At 43.9% G+C, this 19058-nt stretch overlaps 1 protein-coding gene across 6 annotated transcripts in view; it reads left to right on the top strand.

The window, feature by feature from the left end:
- NAV1 (neuron navigator 1) overlaps window positions 1-19058 on the top strand; it is a 296089-nt gene that overhangs the window by 275220 nt on the left and 1811 nt on the right. For all 6 annotated transcript variants that reach the window (XM_082246689.1, XM_082246691.1, XM_082246690.1 and 3 more), the window contains 2 exons: window positions 3552-3670; window positions 15304-15501. In XM_082246689.1, coding sequence (XP_082102815.1) covers window positions 3552-3670; window positions 15304-15501 — 317 coding nt within the window. The remainder of the gene's footprint in view (window positions 1-3551; window positions 3671-15303; window positions 15502-19058) is intronic.

Consider the following 19058-nt stretch of genomic DNA (forward strand, 5'->3'; position numbering starts at 1 on the left):
GTGCAAGGGCCTGTCTGATTTGATACAAATTGAATGGATTGTTCAGGTGTGTCCTCCGAATTCCATAGTTTTGGTAAATCTAAAGAAAATTTTACAGAGATTGTACAATGAGATTGCATAGTGTATGGTCAGCTTTATATAAGTATAAAGGAGAGTGTGGACAGACACCGAGCTGTTAGGCCCTGTTCACATCTCTGTATGGGGTTGCTATTAAGAATAAATGGCAGCCTTGCGCGTCTGTAAAAGAGTAATGCGGTGTGGTTACAGGTGCTGGAATAGGTGCGATTCCCTGCACCTGCCCGCACAAGTGTGAACTAGGCCTAATTCTTATTTACAGTATGTAAATGTCTAATGTCTAAGAAGCACAGTTTTTTTCAATAACAAGATAAATATGTTAATCAATATGTATCATTATTATTACAGTGTATCTATATGGTCAAAATGTAAAATCATATATTCATTCCCACATTGTAGTTCAATTATTTCTAGCCTACTTATATTACGTCCAAGGATCTTAAAGAATCTGACACATTTACTTCCTTGAGGTCTGTGGCACAAGTATTCACTATGAATGTGCACCATTCACAAAGCCTGCCTTCTAAACTACATGGAGCTGAAATGAGAAGTTTCAAGAGGCAGAGTCAGTACAGAAATCCCATTTTGCAGGCTATTTAATCCTTATAAATGGAAAGTAAACAGCAGATGAGAAGTTGTACAGCATGCAGGGAATCCAGAAAGTTGATGAAAAATGGCTGGCAGATAGGCAGAACTCACAAAATAAAAGAAGACACCATTATAAGATTGTCAAAAATTAAAAAAAAAAATAGTTTGTATTGCTATTACAATGCTGATGCTGAAAAATGAAAGTGTGTGCTGTGGTCACAGAACGCATTTAAAGTGATTGTAAAGTCTCAATTTTTCCTATAAAAATGATAAACATGTTATACCTACCTGCTCTGTTGCAGTGGATTTGCACAGAACAGCCTGGATCCTCCTCTTCTCGGGTCCCTCTTCGGCTCTCCAGGCCCCTCACTCCTGTTCAGTGCCCCTACAGCAAGCAGTTTGCATTGGGGGCACCCGAGCCAAGCCACAGCTCCCTGTGTCCACTAGACAAAGAGCCCTGACCTGCCCCCCCTCCCTTCCCCCCTGATTGGCTAGCTGACTGTGATTGACAGCAGCGGGAGCCAATGGCGCCGCTGCTGTGTCTCAGCCAATCAGGAAGGAGAATCTTGGTTGGCTGAGACACTCTTGAACATCGCTGGACAGAGAGGGACCCCAGGTTAGTGTTAGGGGGGCTGAGGGGGGCTGCTGCACAAAGAAGGCTTTTTATCTATTTTATTGATAGAATGCATTATGATAAAAAAAAATTCTGCCTTTACAACTTCTTCAAGCCTGCATCAGCAATATCCCAGACAACTGATTGCAGAGCATGACCATGGGAAATTTTCATATAACTACTGTTACTACATCTTGCTTCCAGAACCTCTCGTTTAAATCCTATTTTCAGTGTCCAATAAGAAAATAATACATTTGTGCAAAGCCTTTGCTATAATTTCTGCTTTAATTAGCCAATGTAAAAACCTTTATATGCTTTAAATAAACCATATATAAAGCGTTATACTGTGTGTATATATATATATATATATATATATATATATATATATATATATATATATATACTGGGACAAACATAATTGCCAGATGCCTATTGCAACAGTTTGAAAGGCACACAGAATTTTTTCAGTAAACACGGCGAAGCATATTTTATACAGCAATGCATTTTACCTGGATTCTGCCTAACCTTCGTTTATATGAACTAAAACACAATCTCAAATATTGGCTACAAAATTGTATTTAGCATGTGACACATTCAGTAACAAAACATACTCATGCTGTGCCCCCTTGTGGTTTCAGAGCAAACTTATGGCATAAAGTATTAATAGATTTTATCATTTGTGGCATCAGCTATCTCCTGAGGCATTACCTAGCGTATAGTTAGTGAACCATACCTAATAGTTCCTAGGAATCTCATAGCATTCTAGGCAAAGGCAAGGGGAACAAAGTGGAGGACATCCCCCATCCCAGAAGTTTCAGCATATTTTAGTCACCTTGTTGACCTGATGATTGGTATGTGTCAGGTCTTGCCTTAGATGAAATATTAGAACTAACAAGCCGCCGTTCACTGCCTTCATTCAGGCTTATTCTGGCAGATCAGTCCAAGCAGGCAAAGATTTGTCACACAAATCAGTCAGTAGCCAGTAGATTAACCATGGTATCTTTGAATAAAATAGTTATTTAGCATTTGTGCCTGGCTCATATTTTATATTTATTTTTTTTGGCTGCTGCTGTTTGGACTTCTATTTAGGATATACCTTTTAATATTCTATTTGCCTCATCTGCTCGCATTTTGCGAGTGAAAAACGATTAAGGGCGAGTGTGGGGCTGCCTCAGAAACCGTTCTCCCAGCGATCGCCCAGGGGAAGAGAGAGGACAGAAAGAGGTAAGCCGGCCGGTTCATCACAGAGCGGGGATCGCCCCTCTGTAACAGCTTTCATTTAAATTGCCAGGCGCTCACTGTCACACACACAGCACCGCCTCCTGGCCTGAATCCTTTGATACACAGAACACCGGTCCAATGCCGGGACATGTGACGTCTATCATAAAAGGCGGGGCTGTGTGTGTAATGGCGAGCACCCGGCAATTCAAATGAAAGCTGTTACAGTGGGGCGATCCCCGCTCTTTGATTATTTGGCCGGCTTTCCTCTTCCTCTCCTCTCTCTTCCCCTGCACTGGTCAGGCTGCATTGATGGGCACAGGTGAGGCTGCATTGATGGGCACAGTTGAGGCTGCATTGATGGGCACAGGGGAGGCTGCATTGACGGGCACAGGTGAGGTTGCATTGAGGGGCACATGTTAGGCTGCAATAATGGGCACAACTGAGGCTGCATTGATGGGCACAGGTGAGGTAGCATTGATAGGCACTGAGCAGGCTGCATTGGTGGGCACAGGTGAGGTTGCATTGATGGACACTGGTGAGGCTTCATTCTTTGGCACTGGAGAGGGGCATTGATGGGCACAGGTGAGACTGCATTAATAGGCACAAATTAGGCTGAATTGATGGGCACTGATCAGGCTGCATTGATGGGCACAGGTGAGGTTGCATTGATGGACACAGGTGAGGCTGGATTGATGGGCACAGGTGAGGCTGCATTGATGGGCACAGGTGAGGCTGCATTGATGGGCACAGGTGAGGCTGCATTGATGGGCACATGTTCGGGTGCATTATTGGGCACAGGTAAGGCTGCATTGATGGGTAGAGGCAGGGTAAGGGATGGGTGGGGCAACTGGTGGGGAGTAACCCTTAAGGCCTGGCTAGTAGCTCAGGACTTGAAATTTTGAGCCCTGGCGTAGAAGGCCCTCTGTTTAACTATTGCCAGTAACCACATTTTTTAATATACAGTCAGTATGCATATATGTATGTATTTTCTTAGCATCTACACATTTTGTGCACAAAATAAAGACTGTTCTATATGTCTGCTTTTGTTCCTTAGGCCCCTGCTTCTTCTTGTCTTGCCCAATCGGAATTGAAGACTTTCGTGTGTGGTTTATTGACCTGTGGAACAACTCCATTATACCATACCTTCAAGAAGGTGCCAAAGATGGAATCAAGGCAAGTTTACTGAATGCATAACTTATCTATATCATTTTCTTTAGGAACGAATTAATATAGTAAATGCTAAACTTTTCTTTAATCTGGAGAAAGGGTGCGTCTGTAATTAGTAGAGTGTCTGTTCAAAATAATTGCTTATTATGTCAGTGCATAGACTGAAATGGACTAGCACTGCTCTGCCGCATGTTGCGGTAAAATGCAGACATGCAATAGGTAAGATTAGGATGAAGGCCCTGAAGTCTGTACTTTTAAAAACAATCAACAAGGTCAGCTTTTATTTTAATGTCATCACAGGTACTGCTTAGGTGCAAAGTCTGCAAAAACAATTGGTATTGAAGTGTTGGTTGGATGGTGGCGGGTAGAGTAATCAAAAGCTAAAATAGTTCTTACTTCAGTTCACTTTCACATGGTTACAAGGAGATTTTATTTATTTATTTGAATTGCATTGTTCTGCATTTGAAGCACCTACTGTATATCTCAATCACTTTACTTTTCTGCTATGGTCCTGTTGATTTTGTCATTACTTAAGATAACAAAGTAATACATATATCTTGTTTCTGTACAACTAACCTAGTCAAGATGATTATGTGGCTCCTCAGTTATATATCCTAAAACTGAGCTTGCATTATTTCCTCCTGCTTGACCCCCCCCCCCCCCCCTCCAAATGACTTAACCATCAAGATTAATAGCACAGTTGTTGGTTAATCCTAGATCAGTGATGGCGAGCCTTGGCGCCCTAGATGTTTTGGAACTATATTTCCCATGATGCCCAACTACACTGCAGAGTGCATGAGCATCATGAAAAGTGTATTTTCAAAACATCTTTGGTGCCAAGTCTCGCCATCACTGTCCTAGACTATGACCTCTACCTTGTATGCTGCTGGCCTTCCTCTCATGTCCGTAAGAGGCACTTGTGTGTGACATCACAGGGGATGGACAAGAGAGGAGGGCCAACCATGATCAGCGCACCAGGAGAAAGAATTGTTGTGTGTCACTGGCGCTTACCTTCTCTTCTCTGTGAGGAAAGAATGCAGGAAGTATGCACCCTCATGACTAACCGAAGCAAGAATCAGAAATAGACTTGAAAAACGTAACATAAATAAGTCACCAGGACAAGATGGCTTGCACCCAAGGATCCTGAAGGAGCTCAGGTGATAGCTAGACTATTGTTCCTAATTTTTTTGGACAGTTTACTGACTGGAATGGTACCAGCTGATTGGAGAAAAGCCAACGTGGTACCAATATTTAAAAAAGGGCCGAGATATATCCCTGGGAACTACAGGCCAGTTAGCCTAATATCAATAGTCTGAAAGCTGTTGGAGGAAATGATAAGGGACTATATCCAAGACTTTAGTTATAAAAAACATTATCATTAGTAGTAATCAGCATGGATTCATGAAGAATCGTTCTTGCTAGACCAATCTATTAACATAATATGAAGAAGTGAACTGCCATCTAGATAAAGAAAGGCCTGTGGATGTGGTGGATTTTGCAAAGTCATTTGATACAGTTCCCCACAATCGTTTACTTTACAAACTGTCTGGCATGGTTCAAAGGGTGTTGATAAATAGCGAATGGTCCAGTTTGGTAAGTGGGGTCCCTCAAGAATCTGTCCTGGGACCAATTCTATTTGATTTATTCATAAACTATTTAGAGGATGGGATGAATAGCTCAATCTCAATATTTGCAGATGATACAAAGTTAAGCAGGGCAATAACTTCTGCGCAGGCGGTGGAAACCTTACAAGAAGACCTAAATAAATGAATGAGGTTTAATATTGAAAAATGTAAAGTAATGCATTTGGGTGCTAAAAATATGAACGCAAGTTACTCACTAGGGGGAGAACCTCTGGGGGAATCTAGGATGGGAAAGGACCTGGGGGTCCTAGTAGCTGAAAAGCTCAGCAATGGCTTGCTATGCCAAGCTGCTGCTAGGAAAGCGAATATTGGCATGCATTAAAAAGGGGATTCACTCCAGAGATAAAATGATAATTATCCCACTTTACAAGACTCTGGTCTGGCTGCATCTCGAGTATGCTGTCCATTTCTGGGCATCAGTCCTCAAGAAGGATGTGCTGGAACTGGAGAGAGTCTAGAGAAGGGCAACAAAGCTAATAAAGAAATGAGGGGATATCAGCTATGGGGAAAGACTACAAGCATTGAACTTATTCTCTCTGGAGAGGAGACGCTTGAGAGGGGATATGATAGCGATGTACAAATACCATACTCGTGACCCTTGCATAGGGAAAAAACTCTTCAGTGAAAGGGAAATTAAAAAAGACATACCACCATTCACTGAAATTGGAAGATAAGCAGTTTAACCTTAGACTGCATGTGGGGTTCTTTACTGTTAAAGCAGTAAGGATGTGGAATTCTCTTCTACAAGCAGTGGTATGAGCAGGGAGCGTCAATAGTTTAAAAAAACTATTAGTTGGGTACCTTAACGATCACAACATACGGGGATATACAATGTACTATTAAAATAAACACAAGCACACTCACACGCCACAAGTTGAACTGGATGGACTGGTGCCTTTTTTCAATCTTACTAACTATGTAACTATGAAAGTTTCTGTTCTCCAGTGAGCCTTTGTACACACATCACTGTGCTACTGAATAACCTCATCCTCTGTCCTACTGTCACCATCCATTGCACTACTGTCACCATCCTCTGCCTTACTAATGGTTACCATTCACTGCCCTACTAACTGACACCATTCACTGCCCTACTTACTGACACCATACACAGCCCTACTAACTGTCACCATCCACAGCTATATCAACTGTCACCATCCACAGCCCTACTTACTGTCACCAACCACAGCCCTACTTACTGACACCATCCACAGCCCTACTAACTGACATCATCCAGAGCCCTACTAACTGTCACCATCCCCTGCCCTACTGACTGACTGACCTTATCCTCTATCCAACTTGACACCATCCTCTGCTCTACTGACTGACACTGTCCACTGTCTTACTGACACTGTCCACAACTCTACTGACCCCTGTACACTGTTCTACTGACCCTGCCCTACAAACTGATGGCTCTTCTCTATCCTACCTATTACTGACCTCTATACACTGCCCTACACACCAATCATATATAATATTAATGATAATAATTTTATCAGTACTGTATGAATGACACAGAAATGGCTCAAACGGATAGACTCCTTATTTAGGGATTTGATTTGGACAACAGCCCCTCAAATTGAGCTATCCGCATTATAACTATCCAAAAGGGGTCTGGCAGTTCCCCACACTAAGCCCTGGTTCACACTGTTTTGACTTGTCATGCGACTTGAGAATTAACAGTCGCTTGACAAGTTGTGCCCCATTAACTGCAATGGAATCGTTCTAACTGGTGCAACTCAAGACGATCCAACTTAGAAAAAGAATCCTGCACTACTTTTGGTGTGACTTCTGTTAAAGAAGTCATATGCAAGCCTTGATGAAGTTGCACAGGGATGTCAAAATAAAGTCATGGCAGTGTGAACCCAGACTAAGATATAGGGTAATATTGATCCAGGAAACCCAAATCAGGGGATCCTGCTATTTCTCTCCTCCAAATACCCTTCCATTTCCCAACTAGAGACAGGTTCCTTAACTAAATATACAAGCTGTTCCACCCTCCTTCAGTATGGTATATAACGAAAATCAACATACTTTTTTAAGAGATACAACCAATACACCCTTATAATAAACAATATTTATTTTAAGATACTAAACAAATGGCAGGGCTATGAATTCTGGCATTCCTGGCAATGAGGTGCATTATATAAAAAAAGAAGAATATTGCTGTCTGTTCCCCCTTTGAGGAGATTCACCCTCTCTATCTCCTTAATGGGATACAGATGGCAGAAAAAATTCTGACAGCGGTTATAACCCTCCCTTGTTCGATCCAAAATTAAAAAAAAAAAGGTTTTGCCTATATTTCTACTTCAACCCCTTCACTGCCAGATCCCTACGCGATACAGACCTACAGCACTACTTGCAGCTGGCCAGGTCTGTACACCGTAAGGACCTCATTCCTCCTCCTGCCACTTCACCGACCATGAACATATAGCAGAAATGTTCAGCAGACATTTCTGTCTGCAGACACGTTTTCGGATTCCCCTTAAGTGCCCCCACTTCCTGGATGTTCGGGTGCCCCTACTGCTAGCCGGCTCTCCTTCCACTCTCCCCCCGCTGGTTGCAGCTGACAGATCTGTCAGGACGGAGAATGGGGGGCTGGTACACATGTGTTTTACCAGCCCTGTTCCTTTCCTGAAATAATACAGTCAGCGATGATTACCGATTGCTCCTGTATACTTTCCTCACTGACATATAGTAAACTGTGTTTACTATGTGTCAGTTTGTGAATGAAACTGTGTTTCATTTTATGAATCAATAGGAGTCTACACAGACTCCTTATCCATTCATATACAGTGCAGCTCAGGCTGCAGAGAAAGACTGTCTTCAGTCCCTTTCTGTGTTTCAAAAAGAGACATTAGAGGTCTGTTTAGACCCCTAATGTCTCTCTAAAGCCCCCCCCCCCCCACAAAAAAAAAAATGTAAATAAAATATAAAAACTTACCTGTACAAAAAAAAAATAAAAAAACTAACGTGTCTAAATCTCCCTTGCCTCTGAAGCCTGATCCACGTTCAGATTGCGCTCCAGTGGCTACTGATAGGTGGTGAGGAAGTGTGGAAGTGCTCCTCACCACCTGTTTTAACTCCATGTTACCAACAAATGCATATCAATTGCATGCATTGCACGAGGTTGCAGGGCATTTGTGGCGGTTCCCCATTGACATAAATGTGTAGTGTTTGGCGGACGGCATCGCTACAAGTTGGCTCACCTTTGCCGCTGATGCGAACGCAGCTCAACTGCTTATTTTTGCCGCCTGGTAAACACCCCCCTTAAGCTACAATAGGGTGCTGATGCCGTGATGCTTCGCTCCCGCGGCAAAGTTGACCCAACTTGTAGCAGTGTTGTCAGCTGAATACTACACGTTCATGTCAGCGAGGAAACGCCACAAATGCCCTGTAACCTCTTGCAATGCATAGGGGTTAAAACAGGCAGTGAGTAGGGGTCGCAATGCTTCCTCACCACCTGTCATTAGCCTCTGGAGCATGATTCGAATACAGATTGGGTTACAGAGGCAATCAGTAGCACCTTCTTTTTATTCTACAGGTCATGTGCTTTCAGAAAATTTACTGCTCAAAAAAATTAAAGGAACAATTTGAAAACACATCCAATCTCAATGGGGAAAAATATCATGCTGGATATCCATACTGATATGAACTGGGTAATGTGTTAGGAATGAAAGGATGCCACTTCGTTTGATGGATGCCACTTTATCCCCCTACTCTGATTCCCCCCTCCTTGCAAACCCGATCCCCTTGCGGCTGCCCTGCAGCTGTCAGCTTCCATCCTCTGCCCTCCCGCTGGCTTTTCGTGCTGCAGGGCAGCCACAGAGGGATCAATTTTTTTTAAAAAAGGATGCCACATCGTTTGATTTTTGGGGGTGTCTGAGTTCAGCCCTCTGTAGGTTGATCATTTTAATTTCCATCAAAGTAAAAAAAATGATGCAGCAGGCTAGTCCATTTTGCTGAAATTTTATTGCAGCAACTCAAAATGGTACCTAAGTAGTTTGTATGGCCCCCATGTGCTTGTATACATGTCTAAAAATGTCAGGGTATGCGCCTAATGAGACGATGGATGGTGTCCTGGGGTATTTCCTCCCAGATCTGGACCAGGGCATCACTGAGCCCCTGAACAGACTGATGTGTGGCATCGGATGGATATAAACTTATTATCTCAGGGGTATTCTGTTGGACTTAGGTCAGGCGAGCATGGGGGGGGGGGGGGGGCATTCAATGGTATCAATTCCTTCATACTCCAGGAACTGGCTGCATACTCTCGCCACATAAGGCTGGGCATTGTCGTGCCCCAGGAGGTACCCAGGACCAACTGATCCAGGGTAGAGTTTGACAATGGGTCCAAGGATTTTATCCCCATTCCTAATGGAGGTCAGGGTGCCATTGTCTAGCCTGTAGAGGTCTGTGCGTCCCTCCATGGATATGCCTCCCCAGACCATCATTGATCCACCACCAAACTGGTCGTGCTGAATGATGTTACAGGCAGCATATTGTCCTCCACGGCTTCTCCAGACCCTTTCACGTCTGTCACATGTGCTCAGGGTGAACCTGCTCTCATCTGTGAAAAGCACAGGGCGCCAGTGGCGGACCTGCCAATTCTGGTGTTCAATGGCAATTGCCAATCGATCTCCACGGTGAGCAAAGGCCCACTAGGGAACGTCGAGCCCTCAGGCCACCCTAATGAAGCCTGTTTCTGATTGTTTGGTAAGAGACATTCACACCAGTGGCCTGCTGGAGGTCATTTTGTAGGGCTCTGACAGTGCTAATCCTGTTCCTCCGTGCACGCCGGAACAGATACCAGTCCTGCTGATGGGTTAAGGACCTTCTGTGGCCCCGTCCAGCTCTCCTAGAGTAACTGCCTGTCTCCTGGAATCTCCCTATGCTTTTGAGACTGTGCTGGGAGACACAGCAAACCTTCTGGCAATGACACATATTGATGTGCCATTCTGGAGGAGTTGGACTGCCTGTGCAACCTTTTTTTCATTCTCTGCATTAAGATAAAAAAGCTTTTAGCAAATGGCTTGCTAGGGGTATACTCGGAAGGCAGGAGGAGCCGAGAAGAAGAGGATTTGGGCTACTATATGCAAAACCATTGCATGTTTGTTATTTAAAAAAAAACAAAAGATCCTTTACAATTACTTTAAGCCAACTGTGCCTGGGGCTTTGCTAGCTTGAGTTGCAGAAATGGATCAAGATTGTTCTTCGGGTGTCAGTGCAGATGTCCGGTGGTTTGGGAAGTTAGCCTGCATCTGAAATGTATTTGGCTATATGGGAAACTTTCTTGTTACAGGTGGTACAAGAGATATTTTTCGGTCATAGATTATTTCGTTTAACATATAAAGTTTTGAATACAGCAGCTATGTCGCATTGGGTCAGTACAGGCAGCTGTACACACTCAATATCCGGCCGCCAGGCCATTTCATGTGGCCCTCGCACCCAAGGCTTTTTTCAGCTGGAATGTTACATAGTTACATAGTTACATAGTAGGTGAGGTTGAATAAAGACAATAGTCCATCTAGTTCAACCTGTGTAGGTATGTGTGGCTGTAATCATCTCCCATACCCCTGAATGTTCTGATCCTTGAGATGTAAGTCTAAGAGTCTTTTGAAAGCCACCATACTACCCGCAGAAACCACCTCTTGTGGTAGAGAATTCCACAATCTTGTTGCCCTAACAGTAAAGAACCCCCCGCGTTGCCTGAGGTTAAAACGCTTCTCCTCTAATCGCATTGTATGCCCTCGAGTCCTCATGCAATCCCTTCGAATGAACAGCTTTTTTTCTAAGCTGGGATCCCCATTAAGATATTTATAAATTGCTATCATGTCCCCCACCTCCGGCTCTTGCCGATCCCTGCCTACCCTACATGCACTCACACGCAGAGCCACCTACACTGCTGGGAGGTACTAGAGACAGGCAGATGAGATGTGAGGAAGCTTTTTGGGGGGTGGGGGGGACTCTGTACTCTGCACACTCCTGAACTCTGTATGCCCCGTACTTCTTATCTCTGCATTCTGTACGTAGCGCACACATAAAACCCACACTCTATGTCATACACTCCTCAACCCTGCAGTCTGTACACAGCGCAACCCCAAACATTGCAATCTGCATACTCATAGGTATCTGAGTAGATAGATAGTCTTACAGATACAACAGGCCCTTTGAGGACAATCCTAATGCTAATGCAGCCCACAATAAAATTGAGTTTGACACTCCTGTTCTAATGTGTACAACTCACAGGGTGATCAGTAACTAGTCTTTTGACATTTTTTACACAACTCTTGATGTATTTTAATCTAATTCTGGTGACATGTTAGGAAAATGTCCTGTGTCTGTAAGGAGAACTGTAGGGGGAGATTGGGTTGGCTGTTTGGTTTTATATGTAATTAACTTTGGAAAGGAACAACAAAAAAATTACTTGAGACAAAAAGACAATGAGGTAATACAATGTGTGAAGATTCTCATAATATATCCACTCATATAAAAAGAAAATCCTTGTTTTCCTCATCTGCACGATTGAACAAATAAAGTGTATATTCACACAATTTATTTTGTGAACATTCTCAACTTCTTTAGTTTTTCAGTCACATTGTGTTGTTTAGAATGATTCTAAAGGTAAAAAAAAATAAATAAATAAAAAACCAAATATGTTATACTTATCTGCTCTATGCAGGTTTTGCACAGAGCAGCCCTGATCCTCCATTTTTTGGGTCCCCCGCCAGTGCTTCTGGCTCTTCCCCTCTGCTGAGTGCACCGATAGCAAGCCGCTTGTTATGGGGGCACTCGTGCGTGCTCGCTCCTGAGCCCTGCTCTGTGTGTCCATAAGACACACAGAGCAGGGCTCGGCCTCACCAGTCTAAAGGTCTCTTCCTCAGTCATAGATATGCATACAACAGTTGGACCAACTCAGGTAAGTCACTTTCTAGTTGCTTTCTTTTGCTGGCGTTACTGTATTTACATTTGTAGCCAGGTGCCCGCCGGCTTGTAAAGTCCCTGCTTAACCCCCACCCCTGCCAGTGTGCTGTGTATGCTAGAGCTGGCATCTCTCCTCACTGGTGCTGCCCAGGACAGAGTGGCTGTGGCTGGTAGACAGAGAGAAAATTCCCCTCTCACCCCCTCGCTGTACAGTGACCAACGAAGAGGAATGCAGCCAGTTTTCTCCTCTTTCACTGCCGGCTGTACTATGAGCTGTGTGTTATTTGTTCCTCCATGCTCTTTCCCTCGCTTCTGGTGACAGTAAAGAACCAAGCAGGAGCAGGAGAGCTGCAACCATTTAAAGGTGAGAAGAGGATCTGCTTTGCAGACACTGAGGATTCTGGAAAAAGTAATCCTTAGAGCAACACTGCTTAATACAAGTCAATGGATGTTGGATTAGCTGTAGACCTCTCTTCCCACATTTCCCTGTATAGAGGAGGAGAGACCAGAACTTTTCCTGGACAAAAGTTACAGAGATTGGGAGACCAGCGCTGGGAAGGGAACTGTGTAGACCTGCATCAGGGATCTGTGCACTGTGTGAGCCTGAGAGACTGAACCATAAGGGGTCATTGTGGCTGGGGACTAGAACTGGGAGACTGGTTGCTGCCCACAGTTACAACTTACTTAGAATGCTCCTATATAACAGCCCATCAGCCATCCTTTGTGTGCAGTCCTAAAGGGACAGTTACATGTGCACCACCAACAGAAGGGCCCCAATGAAAGCTGGCCAACATTGATGATTAGGTGCCAGGTACTTTACCTTCACCTCCAGGGTTATCTCTTTGCAAGTAACCCATACACCCACCCGCTATTGGTGCTGTATGTATAGATTGCAACCTGGGACACTTTTTGGGTAGCTGTTGTAGATAGTGAGGTTTCTTTCTGCATTTATGTTGTTGATGATGTTCTTACTGGTGTGTGGAATACTATAATGAGGCTTAGCATTATTGTGGCATAAGTTAATTGCCGTAGGGTAGGAAAACCTGCCCATAAGTTAATCTAACATATTCTTTGTCTTTTTAAATTGTTCTATGTATTATATTGCTTATTCTTCAATAATACATTTTTTTATTACTTCTTAAGTTACTTGTGGTCTGTTTTCTGTGTGGTAGCATAGAGCATTAAAGTATTAATGCTCAGGCTCCGTGGCGTAGCGTGCGGGGGCAGCTGGTCTGCTCGCCCCAGATGCAACAATTAGAGGGCTGCAAAATTCCCCCATGACCCTGCGCCAGGATGACATTGCACTGGCTTTTGCCGGTGACACAGGCAGTGCCTCAGGCAGCACATCTCAGAGAGAGGCAGTGGTGGTTCAGTGAAATGGAGGCAGGGCCCCGAGGGAGGTCAAAATCTCTAGCAGCGGAGGGGTCGGAGGAGCAAGCAGCCATCGTGCAGCAGGTGGCACCGAGCAGGTCTCTGCTGTGCAAGTTTCAACACACACACACAGTGACAGGAGGATAACATGGGTGGAGGCATGGACACTTACACTGTACATACACAATACATACACCGTATACACACAGTGCAGAATGCACACACAGACACACAATACACATACTGTACACACACTGTACACACACACTGTACACAATACATACACTACACAATGTACACTTACACACACTGTACACACACACACACACACACAATAAACACACTGTACATACACACGCACAAAATGCACACTGTACACACACACAATACACACACTGTACACACTACACACTTCCCCATCTGTCACAGCAGAGGTATAACGCAGTCCCCATTCCTAGACCAGGGTGCTGTCTTTGGGGGCTATGGCCAATTCACATTCCACATTACAATCCCCCCTCCCCCAAAGACAATCATTCATTGGGTGCAATATACATATAGGTGTAAATACATACAGTGCATATATATATATATATATATATACTCACATATATAGTATGGATAGCATTTTCAATAATTGAATGGTTAGCATATTGAATAATGCAAAAAATGGGAATGTACCCAATCACTTCCCAGAGAGGAAGGGGGAGAAAGGAGGTAAGAGAGGAAGAAAAAAACAAGAGAAGGAATTAAAAGAGTGAATCCATGGAAGAGAGAGAAAGGTGGAGGGGGGGGGGCAAACAAGAGGGGAGAGAAAGAACAAGAAGGGCGGATAGAGAGAGGAAAGGGGAAGGTAGAAGGAGAGATGGAAGAAAAAACAGGTTTGAGTCATGGCCTTGAACAGAGAGCCTGTCATATTCAGCGGCTCCTGTGGGAGTAGACCTACACATATTGCCAACTGTCACTTCTAATATTATTTTACAGGTGTCCTAACTACTAATTGTCACTTTGATAACCTGTCACTGACCAACAGAAATATACCTGCTTGGGCAAAAGAGATTAGACACCATTTATTCTAGGGACAACTCTAGGAGCACTGTATGTTTTTACGAAATGTAGGTTTTTGGCTCCATTCACACCTGGGCGTTTTCAGCTCCAAAAACGCTCAAAAGAAACGTTTTCAAAACGCCCAACAAGTAAAACCCCATTCATTTAAATGGCCCCTGTTCACATCTGAGAGTTTAAACGCCTGAAGCAAAACGCCCAACGCTCAAAAAAGTACATGAGCTTCTTTTTGGGCAGATTACAGGCGTTTTCCATTGGTCTCTAGTCAATCTAAAAACGCCTGCACAAAAAACGCCTGTAAAACGCCTGCAAAAACGCCTGAAAAACGCCTGACAAAACGCCTGAAACAAAAACGCCCAGGTGTGAATGGAGCCTTAAAGTCTATGAAAACATTGAAAACATAAAAGGCTAAATGGCTTAACTCTGTAGCATACACCAAAAACTGAAATGTCAGTTTTTAGTGGACTGACTCTATGATTTTACATACCGGTATGTTACTTCTGAAAGTATTTAGCCAAAAACCTGGAAAAGTGCAATGCAAAGGCTGTGTAACACTTGTTATTTATTTGTTTAATTCCTACTTTTGAAGACTAGAATGCTCTTGGTAAGAAATATTGACCTCTTTCTCTTTTGTTTCTGTAGGTACATGGACAGAGGGCTGCCTGGGAGGATCCTGTTGAGTGGGTTCGGGACACATTGCCTTGGCCTTTGGCACAGCAGGATCAGTCAAAGTTGTTACATCTACCACAGCCCAGTATGGGGAGTCACATCTCAGCCTCCCCTCCCAGGGATCACACTGTGAAGGAATCACCTCCGGCTTCTTTGGAAACAGATCCTCTGGTATGTGCAAGAAATTAACCTGTTTGAGAGGTCGAATGTTTCTTTGTGATGCATTAGCTCTGATAAATGGGCACACTTCCAGTTGTACAGTACGATACACAGGATCTTTACCCTGTGAAGGTGAATTTTTACTATGGGTTATTTGCAGTTACCTTTTGGTGATTGGACACTAGCAACAAAAAGTTGTTGGGACATCCCCTATATAACCACTTCCAACCTCGCTTCAGTTTTTTCTAGTGTCCATAGGTGATGTAGAGGATCCTTTTTACTGAGAAGTTACCTTCTTCTTTTGGTGGTTTTTCTGTCCTATTCGATGATTGTTCTATCATAGGACCAGACCTGGAAACCGCTAGATGGAAGAAACGCAGCTGACCTCTAATGTTGCTGAGGGCACTGAATCCTGTTTGGGCAGTCTCCTTGGCATGTAATGCATTCGGTTGAGTTAGCCGCAGGGTGTTATACAAGTCCTGGTCCAGCAGCATAGCCCAGTCCCTGAAAACCTCTTAGAGGTATGCTCATTATGGAGGACTAAGAATGAATGGCGCCTGACATGCTGTATGCCTTTTCTGGGAAATAAGCACTTGCTCTGACTACAGGCTACTAGGTTGCACTAATAAAAAATTTGATGGCATTTTCCTCTCTTCAGACTCGCGGTTTCGCGGACACTGCTGCACCTGAGCTGTCTCACTGGCTTGTTTCCCGTACACTTGTGTGGCCATAGGGGCAGGTACTTTCTTCGCCTCTCGGTTCACTTACTGAGCTTCTTTCTTTCTGGACATGTACTCACAACAGTAGCATCTCACAGTCTACCATAGCTGGCATTCGGTTATTCTGCCTTGGTATTTAGTGACCTGCAGTGCTTGGCACTAAAGACCTTCCCCTCCATCCCCACAGCATCGCACATGACAGATCAAAAGTGCAAGGGAAAGAAAGGGCCAGATTGCCTTGCTAGCTTAGACTTAGTCTACTAGTACTCCCTGTTTGGATGATTGCCCCTAATCTGGCTCCCTGCTTTCCTTGGGGTACTCCACTGGCCTGTAAGCTGCACATCTTTTCCCCTTTTTATCAAAATAGGAGTTTTCAAGCAATTTCTGACTTTATGGGCAGAATTTTAGCCCTTTTAGAGGCCATTCATACCAGGGGTCACAAGGGTCTCTCTTTTTAGTATTTCCTTCTAAATCAGTCTTTGACTTTTCCCTTATGGTAAATATATGACCAGAGATGAGGAAGATCTTTTGAAGGGATTGGATCAGGATGAGATGTCTTTGGCTGAAATTTCATCTAAACATGGAGATTCCGTAGCTTAGCATAAGGGCAGCCTGAGCCTACTTGCCCCAGGGTCTCTAGTCTGGAGTCTCCAAAATTGGTAAGACTTTCCAAATCCATTCTCTCGTGCAACCAGTCCTATGCCAGGACATGCTTTACACACAGAACATTTTTACTCCTCCAGAAGGCTTTGGACAGCAATATCCCACTGAAGAATGTGTCAAACAAAAGTGGACAGTTCCTGTAGTTCCTTCAGTCCACAGTCAGTTACAGCTCTTACCAATGGCCTTGCATTGCTTCATGAATGGCCTGTTGGATACACTTCACCAGATCTCAAGGATTAGTCTTCTCTTCATTCACATGCTCAGGATCCTTAGGCTGCTGGTCAGCAGGAGTCCTATGTAAGAAATACCTTGAATTGCTGCTCTTTGAAGGTGAATGTCTGTTTGGCACTTCTTTGAATAAGTATATCAAGGGGATCACAGTTGGATAGAGTACTTTCCTCCCCCAGAAAAAGAAGATTTGACCTACTACAAGTGGGTTTTCTACTTCTTAGGTTGGAAAAGATTAATTTCATTGCTCTAAGGCCTCCAGTTCCAAATCTAAGCCAGTAACATTATTTTGCAGAAAGTCATGGCCCTCCAAACCAAGGCTTGTTCCAAGCTCTCTTTCTAGTGATGAAGTGCCACCACTTTTTAAGTGGAGGATGTCTGCTGGCCTTCTGATCCAAGGAAATTCCACACATCTGCTTCCATAATATAATTTCCAAGGGCTACTAACTGCAGTTTTGGACTTTGCTTTCTCCCCGCATTTAAACGTACCTTTCTCCATGCAAATGTGGGCAGCTCATCTTACTGCCATTCAGCAGCTGCTGTCTCGGGGGTTCAATACCCCTTTTAAGGTTTCTACTTGGACCGCTTTGAAATTTCCAAACCAAATATATGTGTTTAGCCCATTCTGGATCTAAAGACTCACAACATGTTTATGTGGGTTCACAAGTTACACATGGAAACTGCTAAATCAGTGATTGCCTCCCTTGTGTTGGGAGACTTTCTTTGCTTCAGTAGAGAATTGGGATGTCTACTTGTACATACCCATCTTTCCATCCAGACTCTATCTCTGTTTTGTGATGGGCAACCAGTATTACCAATTTGTCACCCTTTCCTTTGGCCTACCCTGGGATAGACGTCTCTCTCTCTGCTCCCACATCTGGGCCCTGAGGACCTCGCTTCTTGTTTGCATGTGGGTTTTGGGTCTCATGGTTGCCTCCTTCAATGCTGTATCTTCAGCCCATTTTCATTCCAGAGCATTGCAACATAACATTTGAGAAGTGTGGGAAAGACAGACCTGGTCCTTGGACCACCCCATGTGTCTTGCCCACAAGGCCAGACTCTCCCTGGCCTGGTGAAATGCAAACCCTCCGCTAAAATCAAGGGAGCACTTTCTTGAAAAGACATGGAATGTTCTCATGATAGATGCTGGCCTATCAAGCTGGTGAGGAGTGCTGAATGCCCTCTCTGTACAGAGTACTTGGTTTTCAGAGGAAGCCTGCTTTCTCATCAACATGCACACTAGACCTAAGGGCGATTCAATTGTCCCTTCAGTGTTATAGCCCTCTATTGTGTGGACAACCATTGAAAATGCAGTCAGACACTGACACAGCTGTGGCCTGCATCAACCATCAAGGGGGCACCAGAGGTTGCCTAAAAGTTCTTTCTTCCCTTTGTCCTGCTCTGAAACATCCAAAGACAATTTCTTTCCACTGTCTTAACGTGGTACTGTACATACCAGGAAACCAGTTTCCTTCTTCGTTCTTCCAGTGGACTCTCGTAGGGGGCCCCCTACCCTAATTCTTGCTCCATCTTTTGTAGGTGAATTAGTACAGTGCATGACACAGGTCTCTTCATAAAACTAGCAAGGCTATCTGGGCATGGGAGGGGTTAAATTTGGGAATGTCTTAGCAGCTCTTTTTGAGAGTGTCCAATCACCTAAAAGTAGCTGCATATAACACATACTCAAAACTAAAGACCCGGTGTACTGTACTCCTTGAACTATATTGTTCTAAGCCCACAACAGTAAAATCAGTCTGTATATGCAGTAAAGCATGCTTTTTATACTCACTGTGAAACCAAAGGGGTTAATCCTCCATATTGTGTAAAAAAGGCTTTTTGATCCAGTCTTTTTAATGCTCCCCTTCTTCCACAGTCCCCAATTCATGTCCTAATAGTATAGAGCCTCAGGGGCATTCTGCACATTGTCAGTTGGTGTGTATTGCTAGAGAGCTTTTTTTT

Source organism: Pelophylax lessonae (assembly GCF_965119305.1).
Source record: "Pelophylax lessonae genome assembly, chromosome: 2".
In the NCBI taxonomy this organism is placed as follows: domain Eukaryota; kingdom Metazoa; phylum Chordata; class Amphibia; order Anura; family Ranidae; genus Pelophylax; species Pelophylax lessonae.